This window comes from Hippocampus bargibanti, linkage group LG22 (assembly GCF_051943395.1).
Source record: "Hippocampus bargibanti isolate YZ-2025 linkage group LG22, ASM5194339v1, whole genome shotgun sequence".
NCBI classification, from domain to species: Eukaryota; Metazoa; Chordata; class Actinopteri; order Syngnathiformes; family Syngnathidae; genus Hippocampus; species Hippocampus bargibanti.
This window is the reverse complement of record NC_142755.1, coordinates 8,097,468-8,124,765: the sequence shown is the minus strand read 5'-3', so window position 1 is coordinate 8,124,765 and position 27,298 is coordinate 8,097,468. Positions and strand designations below refer to the sequence as shown.

Here is a 27,298-nt window from a genome sequence, read left to right as displayed (position 1 = left end):
AAGATATCACTAGATATCACTAGCCTGTCACTAGTGATCACTAGCTATCACTAGCTATCCGATTTTATCACTACCTATCACTAGCTGGCTATCTATTCACTATTCTAGCTATCTATTCACAAGCTATCACTAGCTATCCACTTGCAATTTATTCACTATTATTAGTATTATTCATCACTTGCTATCACTTGCATCAAGCGCGGATAAATACAGAGGGTTGTGTCAGGAAGTGCATCCGACGTAAATAATCTTGCCAAAACAAATACGCGAATCAAACCTCTTAATCCCATACCGGATCGATCGAGGCGCAGGTCAACAACGGCCGCCATTGGTACTGTTGACCTTCAGGGTGCCAGTGGAAAATGGACTACTGTTGGTCGTAGAAGGAGAGGAGGAAGGAGGGAGGTGTGCCCGGAGGAAAAGAGACAAATGGAACGCCAAGAGTATAGAACTAAGAGGAGGAACTTTGAATGTAGGAACAATGACAGGTAAAGGTCGAGAGCTGGTTGACATGATGCAGAGAAGGAAGGTAGACATACTGTGTGTCCAGGTGGAAAGGGAGCAAGGCTAGAAGCTTAGGGTCAGGGTTGAAGTTGTTCTATCATGGTGAAGACAGAAAGAGAAATGGAGTTGGGCTTATCTTAAAAGAGGAGTTTGTTAGGAATGTCCTAGAAGTAAAAAGAGTATCAGATAGAATGATGAGTCTGAAGCTAGAAATTGAAGGCGTGATGTTCAATGTTGTTTGTGTGTATGCCCCACAAGTAGGATGTGAGCTGGCGGAGAAGGAGACATTTTGGTTGGACTTTGATGAAGTCATACAGAACGGGTTGTAATTGGTGGAGACTTCAATGGACATGTTGGCGCAGGAAACAAAGATGATGAGGAGGTGATGGGCAGGTTTGGACTCCAGATGAGGAACGCTGAAGGACAGATGGTGGTTGACTTTGCTAAGAGAATGGAAATGGCTATTGTGAATACTTTCTTTCAGAAGATATAGGAACATAGGGTGACCTACAAGAGTGGAGGCAGAAGTACACAGGTAGACTACATTTTGTGTCAACGGCGCCATCTAAAGGAAATCAGTGACTGCAAAGTAGTGGTTGGTGAGAGTGTAGCCAGACAGCATAGGTTGGTGGTGTCTAGGATGACGCTGGCAGTGAGGAAGATGAAGGAACCAAAGGCTAAAGTGAGGACAAAATGGTGGAAGTTGAACAAGGAAGAGTGTTGCATGACATTTAGGAAGCAGGTAAGACAAGCACTGGGTGGGCAAGAGGTCCTTCCAGATGACTGGCAAACTACAGCGAACATATTCAAAGACACGGGTCGGAAAGTACTTGGTGTATCGAGTGGGAGAAAGGTAGATAAGGAGACTTGGTGGTGGAACGGGGAGGTGCAGGAGTGTATACAGAGAAAGAGGTTAGCAAAGAAGAAGTGGGACACTGAGAGGACGGACGAGAGTAGACGGCAGTACAAGGAGATGCGGCGCACGGTTAAGGTACAGGTGGCAAAGGCCAAACAAGAGGCCTATGATGACTTGTATGCTCGGCTGGAAAGCAAGGAAGGCGAGACTGATCTTTACAGGCTGGCGAGACAGAGAGACAAAGATGGGAAGGACCTGCAGCAGGTTCGGGTGATTAAGGATAGAGATGGCAATGTATTAACAGGTGGCAATTGTGTGATGGCAAATTAAAAATTGGCTCGTCAGTTTGTTTTTTTTTTGTTTAGCAAGGATGAAGTGAGGAGAGCGCTGAAGAGGATGAAGGGGGGAAAGTCACTCGAGCCTGATGATTTACCAATCGAGGTATGGTGTAAGTGTCTTGGAGAGGTGGCGGTGGTGTTCCTGACTGGGTTATTCAACAAGAACTTAGATGGTGAACACATGCCTGAAGAATGGAGACAAAGTGTACTGGTGTCCATTTTTAAGAACAAAGGAGATGTGCAGAGTTGTACTAACTACAGAGAAATAAAGTTGATGAGCCATACAATGAACCTCTGGGAAAGAGTAGTCGAAGCTAGACTAAGAGCAGAAGTCAACATTTCTGAGCAGCAGTATGGCTTCATGCCAAAAAAGAGTACGACAGATGCAGTGTTTGCTTTAAGAATGCTGATAGAGAAGTACAGAGAAGGTCAGAAGGAATTGCATTGTGTCTTTGTCGATCTGGAGAAAGCGTACGACAGGGTGCCCAGAGAAGAGCTGTGGCATTGCATGAGGAAGTCTGGAGTGACCGAAAAGTATGTCAGAGCGGTGCAAGACATGTATCATGACTGTAAGACAGTTGTGAGGTGTGCTGTCGGTATGACTGAGGAATTCAAGTTGGAGGTGGGACTCCACCACGGGTCAGCTCTGAGCCCCTTCTTGTTTGCTATGGTGATGGACAGGCTGACAGACGATGTTAGACAAGAATCTCCTTGGACCATGATGTTTTCAGATGACATTGTGATCTGTAGCGAGAACGGGGAACAGGTGGCGGAGAAACTAGAGATGTGGAGATATGCCCTGGAAAGGAGAGGAATGAAGATCAGTCGCAGCAAGACGGAATACATGTGTGTGAATGAGAGGGATCCAAGTGCAAGAGTGATGCTACAGGGAGAAGAGATAAAGAAGGTGGAGGATTTTAAGTACTTGGGGTCAACTGTCCAGAGCAATGGAGAGTGTGGAAAAGAGGTGAAGAAGCGTGTCCAGGCAGGCTGGAGCGGCTGGAGAAAAATGTCAGGTGTGATGTGTGACAGGAGGGTTTCAGCTAGGATGAAAGGAAAAGTGTATAAAACAGTGGTGAGAGCAGCCATGATGTTTGGACTGGAGACAATGCCACTGAAGAAAAGACAGGAAGCAGAGCTGGAGGTAGCAGAGTTGAAGATGTTGAGCTTTTCTTTGGGAGTGACCAGGTTGGATAAGATCAGGAATGAGTACATTCGAGGGACAACTCATATTAGAGGCTTTGGGAGAGAAAGTCAGACTGAGATGGTTTGGACGTGTCCAGAGGAGAGAGAGTGACTATATCGGGAGAAGGATGCTGAGCCTTGAACTTCCAGGCAGGAGACCGAGAGGAAGACCCAAGAGGAGGTTTATGGATGTGGTTAAAGAGGACATGAAGGTAGCTGGTGTGAGAGAAGAGAATGCACAAAACCGGGAAAGATGGAGGACACTGATTGGCTGTGTTGACCCCTGAGCGGAAAAGCCGAAAGGATAAGAAGAAGATTTATCACTTGGTAGCTATTTGTTAGCTGTCAGCTATTTGGCTGGGTAGCAAGCTATCTATTCACTAACTGGCTGGCTATCTAGGTATCTGTTGGCTAACAATTGGCCAGCTAGCTAGCTTTCTATCTATTTGAGATACTTCTGGGTTGAGTGAACGCTGGTGCGTGTGGCTGCCGCTGCTCACCCGCAGAAAAACTTATCCTGTGACAGTAAAGTGACCTTTAGAATTTTGAAAGGCGCTTATAATTGAAATGTATTATTATGATTAATATTTGTAGGCATGCGCGATTCAGACGGGCTCCTTCATCCTTTCACGCCGTACTTGACGCGACAAGGGGTGAAGGTTTGTCGTCATGGTGACGAAACCGCCGTCACCGTCAGCCCACAAAGACACGGCGGCCGTGACTCGTTTCTCAGGGCAAATCTGTGATTTTCCACAATTGTAAAATTCTGGGAGTGGAAGGAAAGATCAGCCACGCCCACTCTCAGGGGGGCGTGGCTGATCTTTCGTGGCTTCAACTTTGATTCCATCACCTGTCTGACGCCGCCACCCCAAATGGTCACTTTCCCTTTCGCATGTATTGAACGCAAGCCATCCGCTGCCCTCGGCGGCTTCTTCCTTTTGAACACCGATAACCGCCACCGCCGAGGGGGCGGGATCCCGCACTCTGCCCCCCTGATGAATATTCATAAGCGGGATCCCGAGGGGGGTGCCGAAGCGGCGCTAGAAACGTCGCTCGTCACCCCGGGCGATAAGAGACGCGGCGTAGCGAGACGCCACGTTGCGCGTCGCCCGTAATTATGCGTCGGGCTGATGGTAAACAGCGCGCATGCACCTGCTCCAAAGTGGAACCTGAAGCTCTTGTATCGGTTCCACTCACGCGCCTGCGCTATTCATACGCTAATCAGCACAAGCGCGCTAGCATGATCGCGGGACAGACTTCAAAGCAATCTCAGCACAAGGAGAGTTTACGCCTTTGCTCGTGCGCCGCCGCCTCCCCCGACGCAACCTTTCCCCAAAAAAGGTGCAATTCTCGGAATCCCCCTTTTGTGCCCAAGTGTGCCGAGGCTAACGGCTGAAACAATTTGCAAAGCGCGATTGGAGATGTGGGCCTGGAAAATTTGTCCCAAAATGAGGGGTGTCATGATTGGTCATGACAATCAGCATCTGGCCTCGGACTAATTTCGGACTTGGGAAACTCCTTCACATCAAGAGGTCAAGTTAGCCAGGTTACTAATCTATTGGTTCAGGGAAAGACAACCAATTGCCTTTCCAGCAGCTCCCGTGTTTTGCTTTTCTGCTTTCATTTCTTTCATCACTTTGCTGCTGTGAAATGTCCATTTCTCCACTGCCAGACTAATAAAGGCAAATCCAATCCAATTAAACTGTCTACGTGCTGCGTTTATATGCTTGGGGGTATTCAAATCAAGGAGAAAACTATGTTTTACTAACGTATCACTTCAATTTGCATCTACTCTCAATAAATAGCTTGGCGGAGGGATGCAGAAGTTCAGTCAGTCAGTCAGTCATGAATGGCTACGTCCCCTGCCGGCAGTAAAAGACCATCTTCCTGCGTTGGAGCCTTTGTCCGCAGTGTCCCATTTGTCAAAATTCCCTCAAGGGCCTTTTGTTTGATGGCAACTGGCGTGGATACGGGGCTACCTTGTTGAGCCAATGAGTGCCGGTTGGGTGACTGCCAGAAAACCATGAAGCGCTTGCCTACCTTTGTATGGGCCCGCCGAGGTCGCTGGCGTCTTGCCTGCAAAGAAAAACCAAACCAAAGAAAAAAAATATCAGGATTTTCAGAAGATGAAACAGAAACGAGACGAGAGCCGCGTTGACGACGACACATTTGCCGCAATCGATGGTGCAGTTGCTCGCGTCGGCCCGCGGGAGGCGGCGGCGAGCATAGAAAGAGATTCTTCCGGAAGCCAACGGGGCCTGTTTCGCTGAGCGCAACGTGGAATGTGTCGATGGCGCTCGTCTTCAAATTGGGCATTGGGTTCTTTGTCATTTTCAAAGTCCAGGAAAAAGTGAACGATACGCTGATTAAGCCGCCAAGCGCGCGCACCTCCTCCGCGCGGGCGCCCAATCACCGCCTTCTTTGCATTTCAAAGTGGCGCTCTTGTCCGTTTCATCCGCGGCCACCGCTCGCTCTCGTTCCTCCCACATGCCATGAATTACGGAACGTGAAAACGGAGGACTCACGTGGGTACGATGCAGCAACACGCGCGCGCTGACACACAAACGAAATTGACAAAAGCCACATGGCCGATGCCAGTGCCCCGCCTGCAGCTGCGCAAGTGTCGCTCGTTTGAATCAGTGGCCCTTAAAAGGATGTCCGGCACGTCGGGCCATTGTTTGTTTCACCCTGACGGCTTTGTTTCATTTGCTCACGTTTTACTCATGGGTTGGTTTGCTACTTTGGACCTTTTTCTTCTGCCGATTTTGTTGTTTGAGATTTTGCTCCTGCTGACTTTATTTTTTTCATACAATTTGTCAAATTGCTCCTCCCTCCCTCCCGCCTGCTTTTTTTGAGGGTGGCTGCCGCCACCGCCGCCACCGCCGCCACCGCCGCCACCGCCAAACAGTGACAGTCAACCAAGATGACCCCAATCGACAAACCAAGCGGTGGCCACCTAGCGCCAAATGTGGGCCGCGACGGCCGTTCCCGGCGAGAACGATGAATCTTGCGGAGGAGTGGGCGGAGCCGGATGCCATTCTATCGCCTCACTTTGACTTGAGGCGGGGCTAAACGCTCAATGGCGGCGGTCCTGAAGCGCCTTCCAAAATCCGAGCCGGACGGAGGCTCCTCCCCCGGCCGGCCGGCCCTCCTCTCCAACTCCACTTTGAGGCGCGTCGCCGCACAAAGCGACATCGCGCGCGCGCTCCCGACACATAAATATTTCACGTCGATGTTTCCAGTGCATCGTTTGTGATGTGCGCGTTTGATGGCCCGCTGTTGCAGGCGGCTTCCCGTGCACGCGAAAAAAAGCAGAAGCCACTGGCGCGCGCAACGGCGGCCGCGCGGTGATAGACGCAAGCCGACAAGCCCGTGCGTGTGCTGGTGTCACGACCCCCCGGGGGAGGGGCTTTCAACACCCCGCCGTCAGCCAAGACGACGAGAAAGAAGAGGAAGCGACGAAAAGGAGGCAAAGGTGGCAGCTGTCGTCTCGTCGGCAAAAATAATTGGCCGAGCGCGCGGCCGCCAAAGCGAGGCGGCCATTAGCGGCGTCGGCGCGCCGGAGGGGATGTCGGGGCGGGGTGGGGGCGACGGGGGAGTAACGGCCAAATCACATTTGACAGCTTGACTGACAGCGGCGGACGGCACATTGGCGCGTGGAAATATGAAAAATAATAAGCCGCCGTCTTGCGGACGCCTGATTGACAGGCGGGGAAAGCCGGCGCTCAGTCATGCGCATTCTAATCACATGATTGACGGGAGAAGTACGGGACCGGTCGGGGGGACCGCCGCTCCCGTACTTCTCCCGAACCGCGGCGCACGTTTTGTCGGAGACTTTGCCGAAAGACGCCCGAGAAGGAAAATATTTACGAGAAGCCCCAAAAAAAGGAGAGTCAGCGTCTGAAATAACGTCTGCCCAGACGCCCGGGATGTGCAACTTACAAAACGCCTTCAAGAAAAAAAAATAATAATAAAATAATCTTTTTTTTCAAATCAAATGTTCGCTTCTTGAATAAAGCAAACGTTTGATTTTGAAATCAGAATAAATGATTCCGATTTCGAAATCTTTGTTTGGAAATTTGGGAATTCCGGTTCGTTGTGTCTATTAGCGATATATTCGCAATCTATTATATCTTTGGTATATAAGAGTATTCAATTGAAAACGTTGCATAAAAACAACAGATTGACATTGTGTACACTCCGGTCGTGTAAACGTCATATCGGCCATTTTAAATGGATCTCGACTTACGACCGTTTTGTCGGAACGGAACCCGGTCGTAACTCGGATGTTACCTGTATATGTTATTATTGTTGTTTTTATGTTACTTTGAACGCTGGCGCGTGTGGCTGCTGCCGCTCACCCGCAGAAAAAAAATATTCTGTGACTGTAAAGTGTCCTTGAGAATTTTGAAAGGCGCTTATAAATGAAATATGTTATTATTATTATTATTATTATTGTTGTTGTTTGTCAATTGGCATACTCGGCACGGCAGCCAATCAGAAGCCTGCTTCGTGCTTCCGGGCTTTCCCGAACGTTATAAGGTCGTGCATTTGCGTCTCATTTTCCAAAGTAGACGCACACAACCTCGGTCGGCCCCAGAAGAAAGATTCAAAAGAAGCAAACGACATTTATGAGGCTACAAAACGTAAACGTACATTATCGCGTGACTGTAAAGTGTCCTTGAGAGTTTTGAAAGGTGCTTAAAAATTAATGTATCATTATTATTATTAAAAGCAAGCAAGGAAAGAGGAGTTCTTGTAGCAGACGACGCAACGCAAACATTGTTGTTGCATTATGCAACATGACAAACAGCGCATGGACAAACGACAACTGGAGCAAAATCATCCGCAAGGGAGAGTGACCATCAATGAAGCAAGGGAGCATTTGTGCTAGCTACATCCTTAATAAATAAAAAAAAATCCTTCATACTTTGCAACAATGGTTTTTGTTTTGCGATTAGTCAAGAGTCTTATTGTGTTTCAAGATGTGAAAAATGGGGAAAGCAACTTTATGGCCGCAGAGTTGTCTACCCTGGTGTCCGCTAACTTTTTGTCAACTACGCTAATATGCATGACATACAGCACAGATGAAATGAGTGTCCTCTCGGACCCAGCGTGCAAGGCATTTATCATGACTTTGACAAACATAATAAACACGAAAATGGCAATTTGTCATGAGTGTCAGACGCTGGTATTGTTTCTAAAACAAAACATTTTGAGACAGTGCACTTATGTTGCCATTCGGCTTTGAGGGAAAGAAAAAGAAGAACGCGAGTGCAAGCAGGACATCCTTCAAGGTGTTGCCGGAATAATCCTTCATCTGCAAACTGTGTTGCTGTGGCAACCCAGCCGGCCCCCGCCCCGTTTAACGTTGTTAAAGGCTTCCTCGCAGCGCAATGACGGCATGGTTCAAGAAGTCAACCAATGGGAGGGAGAAAACAAAAAACAGAAAAAGGAGGGGGGGGGGTTGAATTCCGAAACAAGAATGCGGCGAAACGCCAGAGTCACAAGCGGCGGCGTGACGGCGTGACGGCTGGCTGCGAACAGACGCTCCTGCCACGTTCCCAAGCCAGCAAAGCGGCCTCGCCCGACCTCGCTTGACGCCCCCTTTTATGCAAGATGGCCACCGGCGTGGCAGGGAACGGTCGCAGTCTCCATATTTCACTTTTTCACTGCCAGAAGATGTGTCCACTGCGGTGCCAGGGTTACTGTCATTTTAACTCAAATTGCAGGACCCGCACAATATGGAGTGTTATTTAGGACTCCATAAACGTTCAATGCAGCAGAAGAAACCTTGGACTCTCTTCTTTCATCAGAAAAATGCCACAGAGTTCATTCCTAAATGATATGGGTCTGGAGTTGTATAAGCTTGAAATGAGGGCGGCTGTCCAAAACGCAAGACATAATACAATACATATTGGTTCATATCGCGGTCCGGGGCTTTTTTTGCCTTCCCCGAATAAGGCTCATCTAAACTCAGAGACATATGCACAGATACGAGGATGTAGAGCTATACATACATCTCAGAGTCTCGATTCAACAATTTCAACTTACGACCGTTTTGACCGGAACTCGGTCGTAAGTCAGATGTCTTATATACACACACACACACACACACACACACACACACACACACACACACACACACACACACACACACACACACACACACACACACACACACACACACACACACACACACACACACACACACACACACTCTTGATGCATGTAAGCGCTCGTGTGTTTTGTAGCCGGCAACACCCGCGCATGAACACAACAATTTAGCTGGCGGTTGAACTCACATTGACTCTGCTTTCTAGTTTTTCAAGTCAAATGGAGAAGAATCTCCATTTTTTTTTCCCTCACGCCACGGCGGGCAAAGCGGGAGGAAAAAAGAAACAAAAAAAAAAAAGAATGAGTGAGTGTCAGGCGGCAACGGGCAGATTAGAACAAGTGTGATGCTTGACGACACTCAAGATTTTTAGCAGCACTTGACAGGTGCGACACGTCTTCCGGCGGCCAAAGGAACGAACGCTTATCGAGCGAGGCGACGACGCTCGGGAGACGGCGGGGCGTGCCGAGCGGCCTCCCCGGGGACGCCGGTCCAATTACAGGCGAAAATGAAGGCCCGGAGAAAAGCGCCGCAATGATGGAAGAAACGGACGGACGGGTATGATGGGGGGGGGGGGCTGAATATGGGGAGCACTCGGAATTAATGGCGGAGGGAGCGGGATTCCCGGGAGGGGCGGAAGAGGTTCCCGCCGATCGAATGCGCTACATTAGCGCCGGCGCGGTGCCCCGAAGCCGCGTCAATTTCCATGTTGAGTCGGAGGCCCCAACAATGTTTCGAAGCAGCTTGAAAAAAGGAACGCTTTTCTATTTGTGACCTGAAGACGAATTAAGGCAAATCCAATCCAAGACGGAAGCGGCCATCATTCAAATACGTGGATCATCATCAGGTCTTTCTTGCACGTACGCGCAAACTCAACTTTTATTCGACACCATCGAACTTCTGTGACTCAAAAGTGAACTTCAGAGTTTTGAAAGGCGCCTATAAATGAAATGTATTCTTGTTGTTCTTATTATTATTAGCTATCTGCTAGCTGGCTAGCCAGCTTTCCATCTATTTGAGTAACTTCTGGGTTGAGTGAACGCTAGCGCGTGTGGCTGCCGCTGCTCACCCACTGCAAAACGTATCCTGTAACTGTAGAGGGACCTTGAAGGTTTTGAAAGGCGCTCATAAACGAAATGTATTCTTCTTCTTATTATTACATTGAAATCATTTTGTTCATTTTTAAAAATGTCAAGCGGGTTGGAAGTGTTCCTCCAGGCCTGAAAAAGAAGAAGTCGGTTTTCATCGCTCGCTCGGACCGTCGTTGATGACATTTAACGGCTGTCGACGGCACGTTGGACTCGACGGAGGAAGTCACAGCGGCAAGCCCGAAAGGGGAAGAAGTCACACAGTGTCTCGTGAACCCGCCCACCCCCCCCTCCCCCACGCACCGATTGGATGTGTTGACTCAAAATTGGGGGTGGGGTGGGGTGGGGGGGGAATCTGTGGAAACAAGCTGCTTGCTGCTTCACGTGGTGCGCGAGTGCGCGTTCCAGAACACAATGTCTCATTTGTCTTGTTTTGTTCCGCGTGATTCGTCGGCGTTTCGACAGGAAGTGAAAGCTCGCAAGAAACACAAGGATAGCAACACACCCGCACCAATCAAGTGACGGACAACTTGGACGGGTCACCCGCTTGTTTGCATTGTCAGTAGTGCAAAATATGACCAGGTTTTTTTTTCCCACCCAGCATCGGTGCACAGATACCTCGGCTTACGCGCACTTTATCGGACGAACTTTTGGCTTTATTAAATTTGCGACAAAATAATCTTGGCAGACAAACTCGTTTTTAGCAAATGAACCAAACCACACAGCGCCACGGTGGCTGGCGGACTAGTTTTCCACACCCCCTTTGAGTGCAGACGTGGTTTGTTATCAAGTGGAGTAGTTTTACTGTTATGGGACCAAAAAGACCCCACCACAGGCTAGAGTTAAGCCGAAGAGGACACAAAAGAAAATTACGGTCAAGCAGAAGAAGGAGATCATCGAAAAACACCAACCAGGTGTGCGCCGTTTGTGTGACTTAGCGTCCCAGTACGCTAAGTCGACCATTGCTACGTGCGGCTAAGGGTGTTTCTATGTTGTCTAAGCAACGGTCTCGGGCAATAGAAGAGGTTGAAAAACTTCTGTTGATTAGAATTAATGAAAAGCAGCTAGCAGGGAAGTGTGAGTGAGGGTATTATTGCTGAGAAAGGACGGCAACTTCACTCGGATATCATCAAGAGGCAACTACGACCGTCACAAAGGTCAATAAAACAACTTGATTAGACAGTACAGTTTAATTACAATACAAGAGCACATTTATTATACGTAAAATAAGGTCTATTTTAAGGCTTATTTAGTCGGAAATGATGTTTTATGGGGACCTGGATACGGATTAGTCTCATGTTTAATGGTTTCCTATGTTTGGCAGACAAACCTTTCACCTTACACACGCATTCTGGGAAGCAATGAAGTTCGTAAGCTGAGGTACGACTGTACTTCTTTTCGGGGCCCTCGGCAACAACTTTGCTGACTCAGACGACGCCGACACCAACGGCGTTTCAGAAAGGCAAGATTGAGACGGAGCCCACGTGCGGCCCGAGAAGCAAAGTGGAGAAGAAGGACCCGAGGCGGGCGGAGAGCTCGCCCGGCGGCCGGGTTGACGTCATGCATTCCTGAGCCCGGCGCACGCCGACGCATTTCTCGCTTCTTTTCGTGAGCGCGCCGACAACATCGCAAACAAGTAGACGAACAACGCCAGCGCAAGCGAGGGGGGACAAATCGCATGTCCACGCGCACGCCTCCTCTTTCCACTTTCAAAGTTGTTTCTGTGTCTTGTGAGAGAGGAAGAAAAAAGAAAGAAAGATAAGCGGGAGAAATGTGCGCAAAACTAAGTGGGAGCGCAGCGCCGTCGCCCGAAAGGGCCTCGTTGCAAACCGTGTATGTGTGATGTCACAATGTGGAGGGGGGCGCAAAAAATGCTGACTTGTGTGAGAGGGGTGGGGGGGGGGGGGGCAGTCCAGATGTTGTCAGCCGCGCAGGAGAAAATTCCTGATGGGAAAGGAGGCGGCAGGGGGAGTTGTGTTCTCACACTCAACTTTGAGGCGGGTTCGCGAGGTCACGCGGTGGTCCGGGTTTCGGCGACCGCTCGCTCCATCGCGCCCCCCCCCGAAAAAGACCAAAGGCTTACCGTAAGACGTTCCAGCTTTTAAGTGGGTCCAGGTCAGAAATGATAGAAACCATGATGACAGGCAGGAAGGGGGAGGGGTGACAAAAGGGGGGGGAGGGTCCGCGGCGCTAAGAGGAAAAAAAGCCGCAAACGAATGACAGATGAAAAAAAAACAAGAAATGTCAAAAAGGCGTCACGAGAGAAGTCCTTCGGCGCCGAGATGCAAAGCGCAAGCGAGCGAGCGAGCGAGCGAGCGAAGACGAAGGCGAAGGCGAGCTGTCCTGCTGCCGTTGCTGCTGCCGCCGGATGAGAAGTGGGGCGCCGCGCCGCTTTCTGACACTCGTGCGCGCCCGCCCGCCCGCCCGCCTCCTCTCTCGCTCTCTCTCCGTCTTTCCCTCGCTCGCCCCCCCCCCCCCCCCCCCCCCCCCCCCATCCATCCCAACATCACAACACAGTGAAAGGATGCGCACACAACGCTTGGGGAAAAAGCCAGCGCGGTGCTTCGGCCGTGAGAAAATGGAGGCATACGATTGGCCACCAAAGACTTTTCAGACAAACGGGCTCTTGTACTTGACAGCGTCAAAGCGGAAGTCGCGCGTGCGTCAACAGAGACAAAAAGGTTACCCCCCCCCCCCCAAAATAGAGAAGTGCAATTGGCGCAAACGAAGGGGCGCACGCGCATTTCCTGCGCCACCGCTTCCTGTCGACACCCTCACCCTCCCCCCCGTGACCCCCTTCCGGAGGTTGTCGGCGAGCAAACGTTCAGAAACGCTCGTTACGCGGGTTAGCGCCTAGCATCCTCCGCGCCGCCAGCCCGAAATAGATGGCGGGTGGACACCTGCTGGGCGGAGGAGGAGGAAGAGCGAGAGACTTGACAGCCTCTCGCTTCTTCTTCTTCTTCTTCCTTGCCGGCCGGCCGGTCGGTTGGTCGCTCGCTCGGCTATTTCGGGGCCTCGTCTTGGCACCGGCTGACAACGTTCGTTTGCGCGTGACAATCACGCGGGTGTCGCTGGCGCACGTGACGCCGGCCCGTCATCTACGGTATAAATAGAGATGCCGCATACGCATCCTTACGTACGTGTGCGCGAGCTAATGTTCGCAGGGAAATTAAACTATGGGCCAATGGCAGGGCTCGGGAACCTTTTGGACTAAGACAGCCATCAAAGTCAAATACAGTAAAGTCTCGTTATATCGATATTCTCGGGAGTCCGAAAAAATAGCGATATAACCGGGACTATCGATATAACCAGACTTTACTGTATTTAGAAAGGTTTGTCAGTGAGAGCCACACACACACACACACACACACACACACACACGCGCACGTGATATCAACAAAATGTCAGAATGTATTATTTAAAATAACTTCCTCACCATTGTTCAATATGACTAGTTTTCCGTTCCTCGCGATTGGTAGAAAAAATCCCTCCAAACGATCGGAATGAAAGTCAACTTGCCGGGTACAAACCTGGCGGATGTACCCGGCAAGTTGCTAGTGCTAGCTGGCCTGCACGGATGCTCATTAGCTTGCACGCTTGCTTTCTGCCGTCTCTCGCAGAAGTAGATTGTTGCTAACGTTAGCATGGGTCTCGTCAAAGAGACATTCGACTGTTTCACGGATGCGATTGTTTCATTGCTAATTACAATCCATCAAATTAGAACCGGTTTTCTCCACCTTCGCTTCATTCAACCTGAAGCGTATGAAGTGTATGTCTTTTTTTTTAATTTGTCGGGCTTGTTTAAAAGGGGCCTTTACCCGTTTCAATAGGAACGGCCAGTATCATCCAATCAAAATGGCGCTTTCCGCCAACCGCCGCCCAAACAGGAAATGAAGAGTGAAAAAGTGAGAATACGTATCCATTCATCCAGATATGGCTGGCGAGCCACCGCTGGCCGACGGGCCGACCCTTGACACGTTTTTGGGCTAATTTAGGCAAAGCACCAAGCAAGATGGCTTCAGATAGTTTTTTTGCCCGACCTTTCGTCATCAGTCGTTGGGCAAGGCACCGTCAACGCCACGGCGATCGGCGGCCGGCCAGATTTTGCGTCCAATCAAAGAAAGCCAAGCGCTAATGCGTGCCAGGGAGAGTGTGGGTGAAATCCAGGCGGCGGGATTATTTCGCAGAGGACATTAGATCGCGCCTGGAGCGAAGCGCCCACGCGTTGCGCGTCTTGAAGCGCCCCCCCAACTCACCCCCCCAGAGACATACAAGTTTACAATTGGATGCTTTCAAATCTGCGCTTCCGTTACAATTCTCAAAGTCGAATGCGCAAATGGCGGCGCGTTTGAGAGCAGATAAAATGGCCGCCGTTCGGCTCGGAATCGGAGGAGTCAGAGGGAGTCGAAGCAAAAAGCACAAGGCCGACGGTTGCTTTGTTGACTTCAGCGAAGGTGTCGGGGACCCACGGCTCTTTTAACGATTGCATCGGGCTCGTCGAGAAAACCAAATACGTACATAGTCTCGCTTTTTCGCTCTTCATTTCCTGTTTGGGCGGCAGTTGGCGGGAAACTCAACAAATTCAAAAAAAAAAGACGTTATCAACATCGCAAGGATAATACAAGTGGGCCTCAATCGGCAGTACATTTGCACCTAAAAGCTAGCAAGCACTCGTTTGACGACAATGAGGTTAAAATCTTAGCGAAAGAACGGAGATGCTTTGAAAGGGGAGTAAAAGAAGCGATTCTCATCAAACAACTAAGTCCTTCCTCTTGGATAAGAAGCGAAGCGTCCGACACCTTCAAATAACTGGATGAGTTACGAGAAAGCATCTTCTCCCAATCTGAAGCCATTGTTTGGATTCTCGAGCAAGGCAAGACGACCTGGCGTGACGTCACGAACAAGGGGGCGGGACCTTCTGAAACTCGCCATTTTCGGGGTCATTTTGAAGTCGTTTTGGGACACTTTTTATTGGTGTTTTACACTTGACTAAAAATATCAGCCTGCGTGTTTTGTGTATTTTAGATGCTACAAAACGTTTTTGTGACGTCATAGGAAACAAAAACATGGTGCCGGTCGTCCTTTAAGAGTCCCATGCTTAGCTGGCCAAGCGAACAGTAAAGGCGCAGATGGCCTGGCGTCAGTCTGAGTTCGACACACACAGCCTGTCAGCCTGTCATCTGGCCTTGGGCACAATTTAGGACTTGGAAAAGTCCTTCGTCACAGGAGTCATTTAGGACTTGAAAGTCCCTCACAGGAAGAGCTCATTAGCCAGGTTACAAATGTATCACTTCATGGAAAGTACAACCAATTAAAATACCTATGTTTTATTGCCAACAGCTGTTGGTGCTTAGAACGTCCGGGGGCGTGGTATTCTAATCAAGAAAACTGTTTTACTAATGTATCACTTAAAATTGCATATAGTCTCAATAAATAGCTTGGCAGAGGGCTGCACAATTCGCCGTCTGTCATGAATAACTGCGTCCCCTGCCGGCAGTAAAAGACAATCTTCCTGTGTTCGAGCCGTTGTCCAATCGCACATCTCTGACAATACGCTACGAGGTCGGCCGGCGAGAGCTCATAACGCCGTCGGTGCGTGCGTGCGTGCGCTTTATTGCGTTAGCGGTGTCAATGTTTGGGCGGTGATTAAAGCGGAACGCGGCTTTATTGCTTGTAATTGTTTTGGGGTCGCTGGAGGGAACGAACGGCATCCATATTTGATGACGCCGCAACGCTTCTCGACACGCGCGCACGTTCACGCGGTTTAATTGTTTTTTTTCCTCCCCTGGGAAATGCGACGTGGGAACGCCAAAAAAACCAAAAGAAAACCTCCCGCAAGCGCTTTGATCACGTCAACCTGGAATCCGGACCCGCCTGGGACGCAGAATGAAGACACATAGCAGAGACCCCAGATATGGATCCAAACCAGAAGACCCAAGAGGCAAACTCAAGACAGGACTCCTCAACCAACCGGACCCCAAACCAAATTTAACAAGAGGGACCCCCCCCCACACACACACTCTTCATTTTCCCTCTTGTAATAATAATAATAATAATAATAATAATAAATTTCATTCATAAGCGCCTTTCAAAACTCTGTCACTTTACAGTCACATGACTAATTTTTCTGTGGGTGAGCATCACCAGCGTTCACTCAACCCGAACGTAACTGAAATAGATAGAAAGCAGTTAGCTAGCTAATAGATGGCTCAATAATAATAATAATAATAATCATCATCATCATCATCATTTTAAATGGGAGGGTTTTTGAGATGGGACTTGAAGGTGCGAAGAGAATCCGTGTTAGAAATGTCGGGAGGAAGTGAGTTCCAAAGGATGGGGGTGGCAGAGCCGCTGAAAGCTCTGTCACCCATCGCGCTGAGAGGGGCAGGGGGGAGCACACAGAGGCGGAGGGAGGAAGAAGATCTGAGGGAACCAGAGGGAATAGGTCAGATCGATAATCGATAATCGATCGATAATGAATGAGGGGATGGGTGGACTTCTGGGGCGCTTTTCACTTTTCACCCCAAAGGTTGCCCGAGCCAAATCGCCCCACCCCCCCCAAAAAAAAATGATTTGAGGGTGGGGGTGTATTAGCCGCATGAGTTTGAAAGGGCAAGTTGTCCAGGGTGACGGCATTGCCCTCCTCCCGCCTCCTTCCTCGTAGGCCGCCGCACGCATCGATTTTTATTAGATTTTTTTCCGCACACGCCGACGGAACAACACGTTGATTAGGAGCGCCTCTAAATTTATCCTGCGCCTCTTCCTCTTGCCTTGGCTAAATCGCCCACTCGCTCGCTCGCTCGCTCGCCCGCCCGCCCGCCCACGCCGCTTCCGCGCGTTCCAGCCCAGCCGCCTGCGGCTTGTTTTCCTGGTTGATTCTTTTTTTTGCCTGGACTGAAAGGCACTTTGGCACATTTTTATGATGACCTATTTTGCCGCTCTGCAATGTTGACCGCCAGCGAATCAATCGGAATTCGGAGCAACATAGTTTTGGACCTTGCTTGCTTTCCCCTTTCAATTAAAGGACAACCGACACCATTTTTTCTTTCCTAATTGACGTCGGAAAAAAACGTTTCTTCTTTTCCTTTCGGCTTCTCCCTTCAGGGGTCAACGCAGCGAATCAATGTCCTCCATCTCACCCAGAAAAAAAAATGTTAATTCCTAAATTAAATGGGTCTGGAGTTATGTGATCTTGTGCTTCATGTCATCACAAAGAGGGTACAGCAAGTCCTGAAGAATGAATGTCTCTCTGTGTCTTTATTTTGTCATATTGTCTCTATGCTGTCATATTATTTGTTATTTAGTTTGTTAGCTATCTATTAGCTAGATGGCACATCTGGCTATCTAGCTAGCTATCTATTAGCTAGCAATTGGCTATCTATTAGCTAGCTGGCGAGTTTTCTATCTATATGAGTTACTTCCGTGTTAAGTGAATGCTGGCGCATGTGGCTCCCGCTGCTAACCCACAGAAAAACATATACGGTGACCTTGAGAGTTTGAAAAGGCACTTACAAATGAAATGTATTATTATTATTATTGTTACTGCTATTATTACTATTATGATTATGATTATGATTCTAAGTGCTCATTTGCTGGCGGGGCCTCCGTGTGGCTGTCGCCATTGTTTGAGTTTCCACTTGACGGCGGAGGTACCCGGCCGGACGCAAACCGGCGCAGGACGCGCACGCGGGAGCGACGCGGCGCGGCGCCCACCAGCCGCGCCGACGAGGGCCGCGAAAAGTGATCTCCAAAAGCACTCGAAGCGGCTTGGAAAAGGTCGAGCGGCGCACGTTTTCTCGCACGTCCTTTTTCCACGCAAACAAAAGGCTCAGCCATCCGAGCGATCCGCCTCGAGGCGGCGTGGGAGGCGACGCAGCTGGACTCTTCACCCGCGTTGGAGGGGACTCGCAGTCGACCATCACCTCACATCCCGGATTACAGACTACCTCACAAACAGGCCACAGTACGTGAGGGTAAACAACTGTGAGTCGGACAGGCTTCTCTGCAGCACCGGAGCGCCGCAGGGGACAGTCCTGGCTCCATTCCTCTTCACCCTCTTCACCTCGGACTTCAATAACAACACCGCAACCTGCCACCTTCACAAGTTCTCTGACGACTCAGCTATTGTCGGCCTCATGACAGAGGGAGATGATCAGGAGTACAGGGGACTGACTGCCAAGGACTTTGTGGACTGGTGTCAGCAGAATCACTTGCAGATCAAAACCGGGAAAACCAAGGAGTTGGTGGTGGACTTCTGCAGGAAACAAGCCTCACCTGCACCGTTGAACATCTAAGGTACGGACATAGAGAGGGTGACCTCCTCCAAGTACCTGGGTGTTAGTCGCAACAATAAACTGGACTGGTCTACAAACACGGATGCCCTCATCAAAAAGGGACAAAGTCGCCTCTTCCTACTCAGGAAACCGAGGTCTTTTGGAGTTCAGGGGTCACTCCTTAAGACTTTCTATGACTCTGTGGTGGCATCAGCCATCCACTATGGAATTGTCTGCTGGTCAGGCAGCATCACCACCCGGGACAGGAAAAGACTGGAGCGCCTGGTCAAGAGGGCCAGTTCTGTCCTGGGCTGCTCGCTGGACTCTCCGGAGGAGCTGGGCAACAGACGGACGCTAGCTAAACTAAAAGCTATGACGGAAAGCCCCTCCCACCCCCTCCTGCCCATCCAGACAGCTCTGGGTAGCTCCTTTAGCCAGAGACTATTACACCCGCGCTGCAAGAAGGAGAGGTACCGCCGCTCGTTCCTACCGACTGCTGTCAGGCTTCACAATTCCCAATGATCACATGTGAAAAAAATACAAAAAAAACTGGACACTTGTAAATATGGGTTGTTGCAATATAGTAAAGTCTCGTTATATCGATATTCAAGGGAGTCCGAAAAAATATCGATATAACCGGGACTATCGATATATCCGACCCTGTTTGCATGTAATTTTCTCCGTGCGTGCATAGAAATAGTATCGATATAACAGGGACTATCCATATATCCGATATCGATATAACGAGACTTTACTGTATATCTAAATGCATTTCTTGATTCTGCACTATGTACAGTTTTTTATGGAACGCTTTTGCACATTTACATTTGCACAGTATACAGTTGACACTTTTATTTTGTTATGCTTAGAATATCTTGTTTTCTATCCTTTCACTCCCACCCCAACAGCATCCCTCTTCAATTGCTGCTGTGGACTGCAAATTTCCCCATTGTGGGACGAATAAAGGTTTTCTGATTCTGATTCTGATAATAATAATAATAATAATAATAATAATAATAATATATAACAGGGTAAACAGGGTGTTTTGAGTCACATTTGTTCTTTTTTCTTTTTTTTAATAATAATAATTCTACATTTAATTTCTAAGCGCCTTTCAAAGCTCTCAAGGACACTTTACAGTCACAGGATTTTTTCTTTTGTGCGGGTGAGCAGCGGCAGCCATTGGCGTCAGCGTTCACTCTACCCGGAAGTAACACAGCAGCAAAGTTCTGACTTTACGTTGACGAGAGTCGCTATCTTTCCAGCAACTTGTGCATTTTGTTTTTCTACTTCTTCCTTTCCTTTCCTCTTACTTTCAGCACTTTGCTGCTACGGAATGTAAAGTTCTCCACTGCAAAACTAATGAATCCGATCCAATCATTTGTCGTCCTGTTTCTAATCAGAAATGATCAAATGCTACCATGCTAACATTGTTCTGGCAACATAACATATAGCAAAATAAGCTGTTCAGTGTCAAAGTGACAACTTTGCAAGTTTTATACTTTGTAAATCATATTCAATCTCATCAAATCAACAAAAAATAATCTTTGTTCTTTGTTGCATGAAGCAGTTCTAGATGAAAAGAGGAGAGGATTAAAGCGTCCTTGTCACCAGTGGATCAGAGACGTCATGGTAAAATGTGCACCTTTGCTACAATCTAAATGTTGAAAGAAAACACGAAGCTGTCGCATCCATTGACAAAATCAGACTGCCTCACATCTCCTGTCTCACGTAAATCCGCTTCAATTCCAAACCGCGACAGTTCCGCACGCACACCTACGCCGAGGTCCGCAAATCCTCCCAAAGCCTCTTTTAGCGCATTGCCGCCTCCCGAGCACATTTGAAAAGGGGTGGAGGGTGGCAAGAGATAAAAATAAAGCGGAAAAGGATCCCTCCATGAGGTGACGGCAAATAAACGCCATTTTCTCCTCTCACACCACACCAAAAAAAAAAAAAAAAAAAAAAACACATTTTTCTCCGGGATGGATCAGAGACGCGCTTGACAACACGAGCCCACCGTCAAACGGCACGTTCAAAGCCGGTCGTGCACATTTGCATCATCTCAAACAAAAGTCGGCTGGCTGATCTGAGCCTCAAACGGAAAAAAAAATCCAAAATAAAAATAGTGCGCCACCCTCTTGCGACCGAACAAGAGATTAGGGGGAAAAAAACGGTCATGCCGATTTCTCGCAGCGTCTAAAAAAACATTGAGCGATTACTCTTGTCAGATGGACCCCCCCCCCCCCCCCCCCCCCCACTGGGGTTCATGCACGCTGTCGAGGAGCGTGACACGGATGCTCTCGGCCGTGAGAGCGGCGAAATTGCTTTGACTTGGCTGTTAGCATGACGTTAGCATGACGCTATCATCCGTTTGCCGCTTGTTTTGTTGTTGTTTTCTTCATGCACTTGCGTCCATCATCCATCCAGTCTGTACGACTGTTTAAAAAAAAAAAAAATAATAATAATAATAATTCTTTTCCTTTGGGCTTTTCCCTTCCCACATAAATCCGCTTCAATTCCAAGCTGCGAGCGACAGGATATTATTTACTGTGGGTGAGCAACGGCAGCCACACGCGCCAGCGTTCACTCAACCCGGAATAACTCAAATAGATAGAAAGCTAATAATTGGAAGAAAAGAAAAAAATATATAATAATAATAATAGGGTGTTTTGTGTCACATTATGTTTTTTTCTTGTTTTGACTTTAAAATGACGAGAGTGGCTGTCTTTGCAGCAACTTGTGCATTATGTTTTTCTACTTCTTCCTTTCCTTTCCTCTTACTTTCATCACTTTGCTGCTATGAAAGGTAAATTTCTCCACTGCAAAACTAATGAATCCAATCCAATCATTTGTCGTCCTGTTTCAAATCAGAAATGATCAAATGCTACCATGCTAACATTGTTCTGGCAACATAAGCTGATCAGTGACAAAGTGACAGTTTTACACTTTGTAAATCCGATTCAAACGAAATCCAAACTAATCCAGCCTCAACCTGCTCGTGGTGCAAATTGGGTGGTGCAAATTTGCAATACATCGGCTACAGAACCAAAAAGACACAAAAGTCATTCAATCTTAAGCGCTTTCTGCACCCTCTTTGTTGTATGTAACCCCGAATAACTCAAAAAGATAGAAAGCTAGCGAGCTAACAGAATGCAAGATAGCTAATAGCTAGCTAGCTAATATGTTTCCTGACTTGACTTGGAGATTGCATGGATAACTGAACTTTATCAATTGACCTTTTTCATTTTGTTGACAGAATTATTGTTAATTCTGAAGTGTAATGGTAATTACTACTGTATATTCATAACCGGAAACAGTGGTTAAAGTCAAACACTGTATTTCAAAAACATAGTGACTGTAACTACGCAGCATGTAGGCTAGGCTTCATTGAGTACAAAATCCGCTTTATTTGAGCCTGCGACATTTCAAGTGGCAAAACAGACAAATAGTGCGCTTTGACTCATTAAAAAGCGTCACTCATTCATTTAGCTGGTAGCAGACGTTCCACCATGACGTCCCTGATCCACTGCTGAAAAGGACGCTTTGATCCTCTTTTTCATCTAGAACTGCTTCATGTCACAAAGAGGGTACAGCAAGTGCTGAAGAATGAACGACTGTGTTTTTGTGTTGTCATCTTATTTGTTCTTTTTTGTTTCCTTTTCTCTTCCTTTCATAACTTTGCTGCTGTGTTACTTCCGGGTTGAGTGAACGCTGGCGCGTGTGGCTGCCGCTGCTCACCCACACAATAACTTGTCCTGTGACTGTCAAGTGTCCTGGAGAGTTTTGAAAGGCGCTTATAAATGAAATGTATTCTCATTACTCAAATGTTTCCGTTTTTCTGGGAATTGCTTCGGAATAGTCTTCATTTGTGTGTTTTATTTATGAAAAAGCCCACTTTTATTTTGGTAAGCGTGCGCATCGGTGGCGTTCATCAGTCAAAGTGCGAGGCTCGGCGGGGGGCGCCTCATACATTTGCATGAGCAGAAGCGCTCGCCATGTTTCGTCAAGACGGACGGCAAACATCGGCGGTGGGCGCGCGAGGTCGCTTTAACGCGTGTGACTCGAATAAACAAGTGAAGCACGGACAACCTGGGGTCAATCGGAGGTCAACAGACGCAGCAAGTTAAAGTGTCATCTTCATCTGGGAGATCTGGCCTTGGACACAATTTACGACTTGGGAAACTCCTTTATCACCGAAGCAATTTACGACTTGAAAGTCCTTCACAGGAAGAGCTCATTCGGCAGGTTACGTTAATTTATCAGCTCGCGGAAGAGCCAATGTTTTATTGCTGACAGCCGTTTGCGCTTAGAAGGCCCGGGGGCGCCTTATGTTTTCCTATTTGCACGTACGCTCAATAAATAGCTAGGCAGGGGGCTGCAGAATTCAGACGTCCGTCATGAATGGCCGCGTCTCCTGCCGGCAGTAAAAGACAATCTGGGTTCTGGGTTCGAGTCTATGTCCGCGGTGTCCGATCGAATATCTCTGACGCGCGGCCAAAGCGGTTGCTGCGGATCGGATGGCGGCGAGCGAGCGAGCGACACGCCGGCCGTTGGCAAAAGACGTCGCGCGCGTCTGAATCCAAGTTGGTCAACCCAGCCAATTAGCAAGCAAGATGCCGAATCCGACAAAGAATTCTTGTCTGCCCGACTACGCCGGTGCACCCCCTCCCCGCCCTTCGCCACCCGTAAAACGCTGGCGTGCACGCGCAGGAAGGAACCCACCCACGCGCACCTTTATTCTCTGTAACTTGGCCCTTGATCACTGTAATCAAACACGGGGCAGCATCAGCTTGAAGCGCCGGTAATTGCGGCCCGCTCGGCTAACGGCGCCGCCCGATCGCACGCACGTGCGCGCGGCGCTCTTAGCCGGTGGAAAGGACACTAATGAGTCCGAGGAGACCGAAGAGGAAAAAGCGAGCTGAAATCTTCGCGGCAACAGAAGTGGCGGTACAGGCGGAAGTGGGGGGGGGGGGTTACGGGGCTTCAGAGGAAGTGGGGCGGGCAAAGCGGCCAAGTGACGCCGGCGACGGTGGGCGGCGCGTTGCCGGAGATGTTGGCAGCCGTCGCCATGGCAACAAGCTCCCGCGCCGACACTGGTCGGCCAGCCTGCCGGGGTTCTGGCAGCCCCCCCCCCCCCCCGTCGCCCACCTCCCCTCCCTCCCGAGTGAGCGACATTCCCTTATTTCACATCGACACGCACGTACGCCGCTTTGGAGAATTTGGGCTTCTTTTGAAGACCTCCGTGAGTCTGCCATGCCGAGCGCAAGACTTCCCTTTAGACTTTTACCCGGACGGCTCCGATTCACTACAGACATGAAGGCACCATTTCAGGGGGAGGGGGGGGGGGGGGGGGGGGGGGGGGGGGTGCTGTATTTTTCAAAACAAATCCGAGGGGCAAAGCCCAAAGTCGTTTTGCGACTCACCGGATTCGGAAAAGCAATTCCACCAAACAACACGAGCTTATGCTACGTCTAATGCGTGTGAAGTTGCCGTGCTTTCTCTGTGATAATACCCTCACTCGCACTGTCCCCTGCTAGCTGCTTTTCGTTAATCCATATCAACAGAAGTTTTTCAACCTCTTCTATTGCCGGAGACCGTCACTTAGACAACACGGAAACACCCTTAGCCGCACGTAGCAATGGTCGACTTAGCGTACTGATACCGGGACGCTAAGGCACACCTCGTTCGTTTTTTGATGATCTCCTTCTTCTATTCCGCAGTAATTTTCTTCTGCGTCCTCTTTGGCTTAACATTAGCCTGCGGCGGGGTCTTTTGCGGTGCCATAATAGCAAAAGTACTCCACTCTATAACAAACCGCATCTGCACCGGGTGTGGAAAACGAGTCCGCCAGCCACCGTGGCGCTGTTCGGTTGGTTCGTCAGTCAAGGTTATATTCTCTGTTGGTATTCAGATATTTTTAGGCCAGCAGAGAAGGCTTTGCAGACCTTGACTGTCCGCCACTGGTCTCATTTGGCCACGTTTATGGAAGGGCCGGCAATTTTTTTCCGGGGAGCCCCCCGCTGGACGAAAGCGCCGCTGAACATCGCTGAGCCTCCAGCCAAGCAGACGCCCACGCGACACCTCGGATTTCGTGCGCTCGGCCATCTTGCGCGCTCCAAAATGGCAACGTCGGAGAAACCGGTTAAGATGCAAAGATTGCGTCCGGAGAGGGGAGCGGGCGGACACAATGGGGGGGGGGGGGACGGCAAAGCAGGTGGTCCCGGTAATTGCCTGGGGAATATCGCCAATGAGCCCGAGTGCGTCTGACGGAATAGGAAATGGTCTCCATCTCCTCCCGGCTGCGCACCCCACTTTCCCTCCATCCTCTCATTATCTGTCATCCGTCTCCCGTGCACCCTTTTCAACAAATCCGCCAACCCCATCTTTATCCCCCCCCCCCCCCATTTCCGACGGCATTTTCTCCGTCGCCACGATGCAACGCGAGCGCTCGCCCCGCCTCCCGTCCAACAATTTTGGCAAGATCATCTGCGCATGATTGACTCTTGACCGCATTTAATGAGGTGCATCCAGTCGCAAGGGGCGCCATTTTCTCTCCGCGTTAAAAACTAAACAAAACGGGACAATTACACGCATGCAATCGCTCGACTTTTGGCCCACCTCGGCCGACACCCTCGAGAGAAAAAAAAAAAAAAAAAAAAAAGCATTCTGACAGCAAGCACGGCGCCAATGTGCATCTGCTGCCATTTCAAGTACAGTGCAGTGATACCTCGCCTTACGGACGCTTTGGCTAACAAACTTTTCGCCTCATGAACGTTAAATTGACGATTTGATTGATAATCTTAGCACACAAACTACTTTTGGGGAAACCCGCGGAGCGCCGCAATGAGTGATGTGATGTGTCGTTCGCGAACGAGCCGGTTCTTGGGGCTCTCGGAACTTTTTTTGTCCGCTATTCCCCACCCCCGGTCTTCGGTGAAAGCCGCACGCGATTGGTTAAGATACGCGGTAGAGGAGGGAGGGGACGCGCGCGGCAGTGAGCGGAGGGAGGGGTTACAGAAGCACAGAGCTGCGCGTCAACGGGAAAGGCAGACGACAGAACTTGAAACAAAAGTGAGAAGAACATGGATAGAAAACAGTGGCATTTGGACGCGTTTCGACTTTAGTGCTCGTTCAAAGGCAAGCAAGGGAAGCTGTCTGCCCGCAATATCGCAACTTCCAAGATGAACAACGCAGAGCTCCTTGAGACTCCACTCCATTCCATCAACGACCATGTCAAAGGTCAATAAAACAACTTGATTATACAGTCCAGTTTATTTCTCGATTGACAATACCATAGCACATTAATTAGACATAAAATATGGTGTGTAGTTTTAAGGCTTATTTAGTTGAACATTATATTTTATGGCAATGTTAATGGTTTCCCACTGGGAAATTAATGTTTGGAAGACACACTTTCCGCTATACACACACTTTCTGGGAAGTGAAGTTTGTATGCCCAGGTTTCATTCATTGTACGCCATTTTGCGACGGGAAAAAAAAAAACCATTTCCACCAACCTTTCTCGGCAACGCGGCGCAAACCCGATCTGGCGTCATTCCCGATTCCGCCTCGAGGGCAACTTCCGGCTGGCTCCGCTAACTCGTCCTGGAAAGAAAAGCAAACACAAAAACGGAGTCAAACGCATGGCCGCGGATTCGGTTGGTTTTATTCGCGGCACTTTGTAAACAGGAGCCACGACAGCTTTGGCGGGCGGCGCCCAAAGCTGTCATTCATTCAAAGCGGGCTGAGCACAATGCAGGTTAAAATATGGCGGCGACGCCACCTCCTCCGACGACCGCAACGAAAGGCGCCGAGCAGTTTAGCTCACTTCGTCTCTATGGAAACATACGCCTGGCGTCAACATTTCTTGACTTCCTGCGCTGACCAAAGTCAATCGCTGCGACTCGTCATTCCCTCGCCTCCCTTTGGCGCACCGGCTGACGGCGGCGACCGTTCGCTAATGCCGAAAAACAATTGGATCGGCTGTAAACTTGTGACAAAAACTTTGGATTGGATTAGCCTTTATTCGAAAGTTCCATTTCACAGCAGCAAAGTGATGAAAGCGAGAGGAAAGGAAAGAAAGATAGAAGTAGAGAAACAAAATACAGGAGCTGCTGGAAAGGCAGCCACTCTCGCGGCGCCATCTTCAAGTCAAAATAATGATATGACAACACAAAGACAGAGAGTGATTCATTTTCAGCACTTGCTGTACCCTCTTTGTGACATGAAGCGGTTCTAGATGAAAGAGGAGAGGATCAAAGCATCCTTTTCAGCAGTGGATGGCGAAATGTGCATGTTTGCTACAAGCTAAATGTTGAAAGCAAACACGAAGCTGTAGCATTCATTGTGGAGAAGAGATTGTCTCACATCTCCCGTCCCGCGTAGATCCGCTTCAACTCCAAGGCGCGACAGTTCTCAAAAAAGCACAATGGCCTCAGAGCTGTCCAGCGATGACAGTCAAAGAGCGCTGACATTCCTCCCAATTCCTCAAAAAGAGTCCGGCCATATTTACGCTGCCGAAAAGGTGCAAGCGCTAAGCAGTCTCTTGTGCGTTGAATGTCGTGGCCAAAAATGCTGAGAAACAATCCGGATCCGTTCCGCGCCACGGACAACAACGCAAAGTGACACAAGAAAACAAAAAACAACAACAAAGCAAGGCCCGCGAGAGCACTTGCCGACGGCCGCCCACTCCGGCGCCATCTTGGACTTTGGTGCCACATTTGCTGGGGTGCGCCGCCGTCAATGAGCCAATCGGATGGCTCGGTTGCAAACATCTGCGGGCGATCGTCCGGCCCGCCCGCCGTCTGCTAGGCTATCTCCGTCGGCTTTTCCGCCTGTGCGCTTTTGCCGGTGATTGGCTACGCCTGGACGGGGTGCCAGATAGGCCTCGGCGGCTAAGCAGAGATGGACTCGCGCCGCCGAATGCTAATGCGAGC

At 49.3% G+C, this 27,298-nt stretch overlaps 1 protein-coding gene across 7 annotated transcripts in view; it reads right to left on the bottom strand.

The window, feature by feature from the left end:
- celf2 (cugbp, Elav-like family member 2) overlaps window positions 1-25,967 on the bottom strand; it is a 65,809-nt gene extending 39,842 nt beyond the window's left edge. For 5 of the 7 annotated variants that reach the window (XR_016113633.1, XM_088988356.1, XM_088988357.1 and 2 more), the window contains exons 1-2: window positions 12,170-12,461; window positions 4,924-4,959 (exon numbers count right to left, since the gene is read on the bottom strand). Coding sequence is in view for 5 of the 7 variants with exons in the window: in XM_088988356.1 (XP_088844482.1) it covers window positions 4,924-4,959; window positions 12,170-12,222 (89 nt within the window). In the remaining 2 variants the exon portion in view is untranslated. Of the gene's footprint in view, window positions 1-4,923; window positions 4,960-12,169; window positions 12,462-25,879 lie in introns of those variants that run through there. The other 2 variants (XM_088988359.1, XM_088988358.1) reach the window with 2 other exon arrangements.
- Window positions 25,968-27,298: the final 1,331 nt, after the last annotated feature.